Source organism: Seriola lalandi, unplaced genomic scaffold (genome assembly GCF_002814215.2).
Source record: "Seriola lalandi dorsalis isolate HSWRI2012SDOR001 ecotype SW California unplaced genomic scaffold, Sedor1 jcf7180002054387, whole genome shotgun sequence".
Taxonomy (NCBI): domain Eukaryota; kingdom Metazoa; phylum Chordata; class Actinopteri; order Carangiformes; family Carangidae; genus Seriola; species Seriola lalandi.
Window position 1 is genome coordinate 361,813 of NW_019524940.1, and position 11,465 is coordinate 373,277.

General features: G+C 40.7%; 1 protein-coding gene across 2 annotated transcripts in view; it reads left to right on the top strand.

The window, feature by feature from the left end:
* Window positions 1–11,465, top strand: part of LOC111657210 (F-actin-uncapping protein LRRC16A) — an 85,364-nt gene that overhangs the window by 65,387 nt on the left and 8,512 nt on the right. For both annotated transcript variants that reach the window (XM_087174828.1, XM_087174827.1), the window contains exons 25-37: window positions 474–602; window positions 747–878; window positions 1,123–1,298; window positions 1,411–1,498; window positions 1,981–2,121; window positions 4,125–4,191; window positions 4,424–4,650; window positions 4,921–5,030; window positions 5,234–5,473; window positions 5,587–5,797; window positions 7,690–7,726; window positions 9,563–9,823; window positions 10,129–10,278. In XM_087174828.1, the coding sequence (XP_087030954.1) occupies window positions 474–602; window positions 747–878; window positions 1,123–1,298; window positions 1,411–1,498; window positions 1,981–2,121; window positions 4,125–4,191; window positions 4,424–4,650; window positions 4,921–5,030; window positions 5,234–5,473; window positions 5,587–5,797; window positions 7,690–7,726; window positions 9,563–9,823; window positions 10,129–10,278 (1,969 nt within the window). The remainder of the gene's footprint in view (window positions 1–473; window positions 603–746; window positions 879–1,122; window positions 1,299–1,410; window positions 1,499–1,980; window positions 2,122–4,124; window positions 4,192–4,423; window positions 4,651–4,920; window positions 5,031–5,233; window positions 5,474–5,586; window positions 5,798–7,689; window positions 7,727–9,562; window positions 9,824–10,128; window positions 10,279–11,465) is intronic.

The following is an 11,465-nucleotide window of genomic DNA, read 5'->3' on the forward strand; positions in this document are numbered from 1 at the left end:
TTATTCTGAAAAGTCTTGTAATTGTTATGCAATTGTTTTTGACTTTTTACATTGAGTAAAACCTATGGAGCAAAGCCTGTTGTGACCTCTTGATTAATTCAACTCCTATGGTCATGGCTCTATGCTGCCCCCCCACCCGGAGCACTCGTGCCCCTAAGTTTAAAAAAAAAAAAAACAGCACAGAAAAAATAATGGGGGCACAGGTAGGCCACACTTTACGCCGCTACAGTTGTAGCATTAAGTTGTGGTGGTAGTAAAAAATATTGTGAAGGTAGTAAAAAGGTAGTAAATTCATCCCTGAATCTCTGTAGACACCCTGTAAATGTCAAATTAGTATTGAACTAATATAACATTGAACCCTTGTGTAACTGTGTCCCCATTGATACTAAACTGAGTCAGGAAACCCAGTAAAGCCACTGGGTCTGTGACATATCACACACAAACTTTCCTGTCTTGTTGTTTTTGTCTTCCAGATGATTGACAGGATTTGTGTGAAGGTGCAGGACCACCTGAACTCTCTGAGGAACTCAGAGACAGACACCATCTTGGAGGACGTCAGGTCAGCAGAGAACCTCATCAAAGATGCCAGAAACTCAAAAACGGTGAGGAGACACAGGTTTTTCCACGAGTCTTAGAGGTGTATGTGAACTCACACTTTTCATCAACAAGCTCATTTGACTATGAAGCATTTTGTTTTTCTCCTTAGTCTAATATTATCTCCATGTCCTCCTCTGTCTAACCCCCAGCTGCTCCCTAAACTCTACCACCTTGGATCAGCATCCAGAGAGGAGGTGAACAGCTCGTCAGTGGGACCCATCCAGGAGAAACTGGAGTCTATGGCTGGGGAGGTGACAACTGTCATGGACCAACAACTGCAGGTAGGGTTATGTCATAAGTAATGTTTTATTTTTGTACCTGTAAGGAAGTAAAGAAGGCGTCAAAGCCCTTACAGCAGATATGCAACAGATATTATCATATATAAATGCATATATGTATTTGTGATTTACATGGTTTGTTTAAGAGAGTCAAATCTGGTAAATGGATGCCACCTAGAGACACTGAAAGTTAACCACCACACAATCTAAGAAAAAGACTTTAATTAATTCACTTCACTCTTTCCAGACTCTGTTGGAGTCCATGGTAAACACAGCAGAGTCTCTGTGTCCCCATGTGATGAAGAAAAGTAATCTTCGTCCAGAGCTGATGAAGGCCAGCTCAGCCAAGGTGGTTGTACCCAAGAGCTTTGTCACCAAAACCCTCCTGGAGCAGTCTGGGGTGGATATTATCAACAAGATCAGGTGTGTGTTGCATAGCACTGTTATGTTTAGGTCTGTTGTGAACGTCTCTTGTACGTCCTCTCTTCAGTCTTGCTTTGCCCTCTGACCATCACTCACTTTCTCTCTGTGTCAGTGAGGTGAAGCTGAGTCTAGCCTCCTTCCTGTCTGACCGCATTGTTGATGAGATTTTGGAGGCTCTCTCCACTTCACAACACGCTCTGGTAAGATTACAATCACCACAGCTCTCAAATGCTTTATTGATTCATTCACAATGGCTCTTTAATTTCAGGCCTAAATTTTCTGTAACATATTTTCTGCCACATTCAGGCTCATATTCTTTGACAATTCAGAAATTGCAATGACTTTCTTTTCACGCATTAAATAATTATGTTATTTATGCATTGAACTAACACACAGGCCAATGCAGCCGTTTTTAAGTGTTGTCACTTTCTTTAGCTGCACTTTTTTTTTCTCCAGTCAGACTCATTGAAATAAAGCATTAATAAGTTTTAAAGCATAAATCTGACCTCACCTTTCCTCTCTTCTGTTTTTCCATCATTGGTTTTCTCTTTCTCCCTCATTTCCTCCTGGCCTTTCCAACTCCCCGCTTCTCATCCAATCTTACCAATTTTTTTCTCTCTGTTCACCCTCTTCCTTCATCACCTCTCCTCCCCGGTTCCTGTCTTCGCTCTCATCCTCTCAGGCAGACCATCTGGTACGTCGAGGTCGCCCCTTGGTGCAGCAGGAGTCTGTGGATCTGGACGTCCCCGAGGAGAAGATTCCTAAACGGGCATCGACTGAAATATTGGAGGCTGAGAGGCTGGAGGATCTGGAGACATGCATGGTAGGTTAGAGTAAGTTTTAAGTGACCATGATTTTTATTTGTGTAGAATCAACACAGGTTGTCTTAATAAGCCTGTAAATGAGTGTGGGTTTGAAGTGTGGTTCTGTTTTATAATTCATAAACTAGTTGTGCTTTGTATGTGCCTGGATTTACATTAAAATACAAAATGTTGATTCTGTCTTGCCACCGAGATTAATGGCCAAGTTAAAGTTGGTTGTATTACACAAAGACTACCAATTGTACCTGTCTTGATATTTCCCTCTGCTGGGCAAAATAGACAACTCTAAATCTATGAAAAGGAAAAAAGGATTGATTTTGATATTCATGTCATGAACTGTCTTGATGTACTGTATACATGCCTAAATCTAACAGGACCAAAGTTTTATGTTTCTTGAAATTCAATTTTATGGATTATGTAATAGAAGAATAAAAATAGGAAATCATTTATGTAGGATTTTTTTTTTCTCCCAGACTATAAAGATTGAAACTAAGGCAGAGTGAAACCTATTTACTTTACCTATTTACACCTTCACCTATCTCTGTTCAAGTTTATTAAACCTTTGTGAACATTGTATAGGTCTTGAGATGAAGGATGGTTCTAGTTGACCATGTAGATACTTTTGTTGGCAGCAGGAAGGGAATACCAGTGTGATCGATCATTCGACAGAAAAGAGTTGTAAATGCAGGCTGCAGTCGACAACAAGCTGCATGCTCGTCTGTGTGTGCGTCTGTATGTCTGCTCTCTTACTAAATACACCTGCTCTCCCTGCTCATCTTTTATCCCTCTCTCCTGCCTACCTCTGCTTTGTGCTGCAAAAAGGCTACATTTAGTGGTCACAGCTGTCATGGCTCTTTCATTGTGCCTTTTTGTCTTCGGCCTTACTGTGTGTTGTCTTTCTTTCTCTCCAATCTTCTTTTCCTCTTTTCTTCCTTCTCTTTCTACCTTTGCTCCATGGAGACTTTGTGCTGCACCAGTGTAAGTAATCTTGGACTGTCCCTCTACACTCTCCTTTCTATCTTGAAGTCTTACTATTCTTTTCCTTTTCTGTCTCTCCTCACTGTGCCTGCCTGCTATTCAGTCCTGTGCTTTGCTGTAGCACAGAGCCTCCTGTATTTTTGGATATTTGATTTCTTCAGCTTAAAAAATAGAGTAGAAAAAAACAGCTTGAGTACAGTAGGATGCATATACTTATTTGTCTACCACTTCCTCACACTGTTGAATGCTGATAATAGAAATGTTCCATATTTTTAATGTATTCAGCCGTATTGCACTGCTCCTCTCCGCTCAATGCACCATGTCTGTCATCACCACCCTGTTAATGCACAATATAATATGCAACATGTGTTCGGTGCTACTGTGTAAATATCTACTCATGTATGAAGACAGTGGAATTAGCTGTATGCTCCTTCATAAGCCCAGCAGCTGCCCGAATTCTTTCACTTTATATTTTAGGGCAAATAATGAGGGAAACATTAAGTTAATTCACTAGTGTGCCTTGTTAACCTTGTTTAAGTTCCTCTCTAGATAAAGATGTCTGTGCTGTTACTGTACCATTTACTATTATTAAGTGGCCACCACAGTGTCGGTGAACTTTTATTTTGTAATTATTGACCAGCTATCAGTATAGTTTTTCTTTAACCAAAGAATATGGTAGTGAATTCTGGAGAGTTTTATAGAGAAATTATTTGATAACCAGTATAGTTTGTTACGAAAAGACTTTGGCTTACGTAGATCTGCTTGATTAAATGACGTTTAAACTAACCAAATAACCAACTATATGTTTATATTTAAACTCCCTAATGGTAATCCAGGGTCAAACAGTTGCAGACGTAGTTGTACTTGTCTATAATGTTTTTGTTACTAACTTTTCTCCTCTTGTATGTGGCTTATCAAACCTTCAATACTTGTTCAGTTGTCAATTGTAGAAATGATATATAGTACATAGTAATCAGTTTTTGTTCACAGTTGCCACAAATGTCAATTTATTTGTTTCTCTCTTCAGATGACTCCTAAATCCAAGAGGAAAAGCATCCACAGCAGAATGCTTCGACCAGTGTCTCGTGCCTTTGGTAAGCAGTTTTTTTAGTTTATATTTTATAGGACATTGTGTCATATATGAATCAAGTAGTGTGTAATCTTTCTGTTTCATACTGAAAAGCTTACTTGATGGCAAGTTTCAATCATCCTGTATGTGGTCTTTCAAATAATTCCTCAACATTGATGCAACTTAGGCAAGATAAGAGTACATCTAGTGTATTAGTATATCTAATATTCAACATATATCTAATTACAAACCTATAGAGATGGAGTTTGACCTGGACAAGGCCCTGGAGGACGTGCCAATCCATGTGGAGGACACTTCAACTTCATCTCAAACTCCGCCCACTCCATCTCAGGTCCTGCCCAAACTGGAGCAACGTCCGCCAGGAACGATGGTGGAGCTGCCGTCTGAGGAGGAAAAAAAGCTGCAGCACTTCACCAAACTACGACCCCGGAGAAACAAAAAAACACACTCCAGCAAAGTCCCTGTGAGTAAAGCTGTGCTGGAAAACAAACTGAAAACTGACTTCTTTGCAAGATGAAATTAAACCGCAAAGATGAATAGTTCTTCTATGAATTGATTATATGCAGTTAGTTCTTTCAAAATGGATAGCTGCACTAAAGAACTAAAAATCCATATCATGATTTTGTGTGTCAAGTCTAAAACATGAGTAGACCAAGTACCCACTCACGCTTGGAAACAGTAGATCGATTGTTTGTCAGATGGTCCAGACATATTCTTCAACCTCCTCTTTCAGCAAATCAACAGTGCTCCATCTCAGGATGGGGAGCAAAACGGCCTCATGGGAAGGGTGGATGAGGGTGTAGATGAGTTCTTCTCTAAAAAAGTCACCAAGATGGATTCCAAGTAAGGACTTTGCTGTATTTGTATTTTCCTCATTAAGGACAGTAGTGTATTTGATTCTTTTCCAGTAGATGTGTATTAACCTGTGCTTGTTTCTAATGTTTGTTGTGATCATCTCTTAAGTTTCATATACAATAAACATGTTAAATCTTCTTCTGTTTTCTCTTTCTGTTGCTTTGTCTGCCTTTCTGTCATTCTCTTTTCAGACGCTCCCTGAAGAGTTCAGAGTCTCAAGATGGAGAGAAAAAAAAGAGCAAAGGAGGATTCCTCAACCTCATCAAACGATCCTCCAAATCTGACAAATCAGATAAGTCAGAGAAAAACCAGGCGACCCCTCTGTCCTCATCCTCAGCCTCTGTAGGTTCAACGACAACTTCCACCATCCCTGAGGAGCCCTCCTCACCTAAGGTGGCAGTGAAGAGCCCAGCACCTGAGTCAAAGTCAAGGTATGGATGAACAAAAGTGATATCATTTTTCTGTTTTAGAACAATAGAGTATCTGCATGTCTGAATGTACCAGTCTACCCCAGTTTCACCAATAAGTTCTGTCTCCACTGTAGAGACGCCTCCAGCCGCTCACAGCCCACAGACTACAGCAGCAGCTCAGACCGATCAGAAGAGCTGAGGACGCCGGACTCCATAGATGAGCCATGGGAGGGTTCAGATGGCAGGGGCAGTCCACAGGGAGGGAGGCGGTACCCAGGAGTGCAGATGATGGGCAGCGGCCTCCTGGCAGAGATGAAGGCCAAGCAGGAGAGGAGAGCACACAAGGTGAGGCGGTGCGATTTAAACAGTACCAGGGAAGAAGGGAAAGATGGGAGACATGTGGCAAAGGTTGTGCTGACTCCCAGCATTTGAGTAAACAGTGGCAGCAACTAATATTTATTTCTATTATCAATTAATCTGATGATTTTGTCAAACATGCCTATCACAACTTTAAAGTCTTTAAATGTCTTGTTTGGTCCGACAAAAAGTCCAAATGCCAAAAAGAGAATATTTGGCATTGTTTCGCTATTTTTGATGAAATATGACTTAAACAATTAAATTATCAAAAATGTTTGCTGATTATATGTCAATGTCAATCAACTAATCAATGAATTGACTTCTTGTTTCATTTGCATTTTTTTTTTTTTTTTTTTACAAAGAAAGCTTCACCATTCAATATTTAAGTTATGCAAAAGGAGTTGAGAAAAAATCTCAAATCAAGGTCCACTTATTCGTTTTTTCGGGGGAATGTAATACGGCCATTTGTGTCAACATGGATGAGAAGTTGTAGAGAGAATCAAAAAGTTTAGTGGCTGGACTCAAATATAGACTTTAACTGTAAAAATGGTGTTTTGGAAATGCCATTTTATGATAGTTGTATGTCAGTACTGAGACGAGCAGTGAGGCACAGAAAAGATGCTTGTTTAAATTAGGACACATTAGACTTTGTTTTGGGGGCAAATCGCTGTAGGTGTTCAGTCTCCACTTGTCAGGACTGTTTTGTTCAACGCTCACTAACAGTGGATTCTAGCGGCGAGAACATGTAAAATAAGAAATATTGACAGACACACACACACAAACACACACACACACAGGCATGCACAGATGCTGAGGCTGGTGTATATCTTCAGGCTAGTCACTGTGACTGTCAACATGTTGACATACAAACACCAACAGCCCTGATTTTCTGCCAGATGACAAAGTGAGAGGAGGAGGAGGGAGAGAGGGGGAAAAGTGGAAAAAAGATGGAAGCATGAACAGTAAATGGACAGAATGAAGACAAGAAAGAGGACTGAGATGCAAATTCTCTGTCATGATTCACTGTAGGATTTAAATTGTCACTGGAATATTTCACCTACTTTAAATTCCCAGATTCACAAAGATGCCTTGAACTAAAAAAAGGCCTCAGCTCCTCCTTTGCTCTCTTTCCTACATTCACTAGTTAATTTCCTCAAAAGCAAATGGAAAATTACAGAGAATGTTGTTTGAAATAAACCACAGTGTGATTCAGCAGAATTATTACAACATACTAACATATTCTCAGTGTGTGTTAGTGCTTCAGCATTTAAAATGTGAGTTGGTGTTGGCACCTGTAAATGTATGTGTGTTCACTGGATGTATAATTGGCACCTAACTAGTCACTGAACTGTAAACTGTATGTGTGCCTGTGTGTGCACTAAGAGGTTTATGGTGTTTGCAGCATTAGGGTTTTTTCTGACCTTGTATCAGTGGCACTAAAGCTTCTCCTGCCATCTGCTTGTTCTGGCTGGCTTCCAGGTGTGTGTGTGTGTGTGTGTGTGTGTGTGTGTGTGTGTGTGTGTGTGCGCGTGTGCGTGCGTGCGCGTGCGTGTGTGTCTTTGTGTGTGCAGGTAAAATGAAGAGAGCTTTTCAGGAGGCAGGTCATCAATACAAAGCTTTGGGTGTGTGAGCTGTATCATTTGAGTTTTGTAACACAAAGGCGCCCCCTTCTGTTAAAATGCTGCTTAACAGCGTTACATGTACATTCAGTATCACAGCACTGGACTACAATAAGAGCTTGACAGAAAAAAATAAATATAAATGACTGAAAAGGTTTATGGTATATGGCCTTAGTATTATGTAGTGTTTGTATAATGGGTAGTTGTACATACTAGGTTTCCTTTGGTAATAAAAATCCAGTATTCTGTCTTTTCTTTCAGTCTTCCAGCCCCGATAGACCTGACAGCAATGCAACAGGTGAGATGTTAATTGAATTTATTTTTGTAATTTTCATTTATTCACTTTACATTTAACGAGAGTAGACGTTTAAGATTAAATTAACTTGAAAATTAAATACAACATGAGGCTAAGTGTTAATGGGTTAGATTAAGTGATTAAAAATGTAATGTAATCTGATTAATTGCATGCATTGTGATCTGAATCTAAATTAATCGCATATTAATATTTGCCATGAGAAGCATTTAAAAATATTTCAGTTCAAATGGATTTTGATTTAAAAACTTTAAAGATCAACATCTGTTATTTCCTGTACATTGAGAACATTTTGTACATCTGCAGTAAAGGCCATAACAATCAAAATGATGAAAACAAGTCAGTAAGTTTCTCACTGTATCCTTGTAATGACTGTAATGTGTCTTATTTTAGATACCAAAAAAACTAAACTAAAACATAAACCAACAGTAATATATGGTGCAGGTTAAGATACAAGGCACAATTTTCATTTCATAGAACATACACAGAGTCTCAGGCCACAATTGTAACCTAACAATAAGCTAACAGTCCCTTTGACCTCAATACTGTTTCACCAGTATCTTATATGCCACCACAGATCAACAGTGTAACATATACTGCAATTTCTAATTCGGGGCGTAACATTTTCATTTCACTGAACATATAGAAACAGTCAGCAGTCAACAATAACAGTCCTATTGACCTCAGTTCCTTTTATTTCTCCAACATATTGTATGACAAAATAAATCACACCAAGAAAAAATCTCTGTGGCAACATAGACCTTAACAGTTTGATTTATCATCATGTAGTGTAACTCAACAGTAACAGACCCTTCAGCCTCACAGTGCCTCTTACTTCTCCTTCAGCCAGTCACTGAGACAAACAAAAGTTCATGGCTACCCTCTTCTGTTGAACTACATTGGCTTCAAGCGAGAAAAGTTTCTCATAAGGGACAGAGGTGGCAGTAGTGGCCAGATATTTACAAGCCAGGGCAGACATCTGTAGATAAGCCACTGCATGAGTTGATCACTGCAGTGCGCAATCTCCCATGCTGATGCTGGGCTCTCTTTTATAAAAGCTCAGAGCCCTGTTAGGCCTCATTTCATCATCTGAATCTGTGTCTGAAGCCAACAGTGAGAGGCTTCTCTTCTTCTTTGCTGGCTCCTCTGAGGGCTCTGCAGGGTTTTCTCTTGCAGCAGTGCCTCAAGGCCGGTCCACACCTCTTTGCTCTCTCCTATTGGTAGAGACTTTAAGTCCGTGGATGGAGTGCTGAATCCATCTTGAGCCATCCATTATTGATGTTTGCTTGCCGTTCGGATATATATCCTTCTTAAAGGCGGTCTTGAACCTCTCCGTGTAGGATGGGTCCTCATCTGAGACCTCCATGGTGCGGCATAAATGGCAGAGCAGGCAACACCACAGAGCATGAGACATAAGTGTCACCTCCAAGGAGCTTAGTCACATGTCTACAGTGGACAATGAGAGATGCATACAAGAAACCAAAAGGAAAAGAAGTTATATGCACTCATTTCATTTCAGCTCAGTGAGTTTCTACTTTGTTTTGCTGTCATTTATGGTCATGTTTCTATCTTTTGAATTCTGATTTACTGTGTGTTGTAGCCCCTCCCCCCAAACATGGAGAGGATCTCAGCAGAAATAGATCGACAACTTGTTATGTTAAGCTCAACAAAAGCTTTCCAACAAGTGTTATAAATCCATCTAAAACCAGAGATTTAACCCTAACCCTTGGATCACAGTTTTGGTAGCCAGTTTGGCTGTTCATGTTTTGTTCATACTAGTGTACGTGAAAGTATTACATATGACTTTTTCCTGTGTTTCAGCAGCCAAGCCCACAACTCCAGAAAGCAGGTCTCCCAGTGGTTCCATTAATAAACCAGACACTGGTTCTCCAGAAAAGACCCTGTCGCGTGGTGAGACTAAGCCTGAACTGGTGCCTCGTCTCAGAGCTACTTCCTCCTCCAGTTCCCCCGGGGGACCAGTGAGTCCCAAACCGCCGGTGCCGCAGGGGGCGAAGCCGGCCCTGGCTGCCCGACCCACCATCCCACAAAAGCCCAGGACCACCAGTAGCAGCAGGAGCATAGGTATTGATCAAGCCCTGGATCTGAATTAGTTGTCACACCGAGGCGATTGCTGCCCTAGTGATTCAGTTTTTCCTTCCTGAATCTTTTGACATTTTTGTGAGTACATTATGGTTTTAGATTCATCTGTTAGAGGGGTGCTGCATATGATTATCTTCTCTGCAATTTGTGTTGATGGATAATGTTTTATTTTGTTTAAGGAATAGAGACAAATTTAACATGGTAACCTCTTGCTACTGTGTTGAAATTGTATGACAGGTGGTAAAATGTTTGATTTTACATGTTTTTCCTGGTTGTCTTTCTGATAGATGAGAGCCCAGATTCCCCTAGCATTGCTGGCATCTCCCCTAAAGTCACAGGTCTCCCTCTCACACTGAAGAGGGGGTTGTCAGAGAAAGACAAGGATGGCCAAACTAGTCTGCAGTCAGGAGGCTCTGCCAACAAAACCACTCAGGAAGGTAGGTCGCAAAATCTGTCTTTCAAAAATCTTTGAGTTTGTATATTCATTCACACCAACAAACAACAAATAGATTTTTAACTGCATTGGAAGTGAGGTGAGCAGTTGCTTTTCTCTGGCCTCCTGCTCCATCAAAAATTGTCCTCTGGCCAGAGCAGATTTCCCTTACACCGGTAGATGTTTGATGTCACTGTCAGGATCCGACAATGTGTTGACTTCCCGTATACTTTCATATTATTGCGTTATTCCCACGGAAGCTGACTGTTGTCTGTCAACACATACAATGGCAGACAATCCTATGATCCAAACTCCAGCAGAGCCAGCCCAAGCCTTTATGGGGCCCGAAGCAGAATTTGATTTGGCCAGGGTATAGGTTTGGTCTCAACATAAGTAAGAACGCAACAACCCTGCCACCCCTCCAAAACTGACTTTTAAATGCAGTCGACCAAATGGTTTATTAACATATAAATTTACATTCAGAAATGCACATAGGCAAATGTAATATATGTACATGTGCTGAATTTCGATCTATTAAATATATGTACATATGAAGTAAAATCATAAATGTAAATACAGTATGTAAAACATATGTAAAAATTACATCTGAAACCTGTAAAAAATTGGAACAATATCATATATTGACATTTACAATATGTCTAGCTAATACAAACATGTATTTTAGTATGTCTGTTGATATTACAGACAGGGCTGTAAACTAACGGTCGCCACTCGCCAAATGCGACTAAAATATTCCCCTGGCGACTTAATTTTGGAGGGCTACATGCCATGGGGCAGGTAAGTGTTTGTCACAATATAGCAAAACATTGCTGCGATAAAATGCCTAGACATTTTTGGAGGTGCACATTGACGGACGCAGAGGCTCTGTGTCGGGGGTTCACGTCGACGCAGAGGCTCTGCGTCGTGACGGCGTCGACTTGACGCAGTAGTATAAATCAGCCTCCACGCGTCACCACCAGCCCGCGCAGTGTTGTTCCAGTGCAGCAATGTGGAGGCACATACCCGGTGTGAGTGACCCAAAAAGAAAGAGTATAGGGGAGAAAGCAGCGCACCAATTAATTGTGGTTGGCAATAAAACGATGAAACTCGAGACCATCCGAGAGCACGAAGGAAGAAAAATGTCACGCTGTTTGCAAATCAGTGTCTCGGGCTCAGTCCGAGCATCTCTTC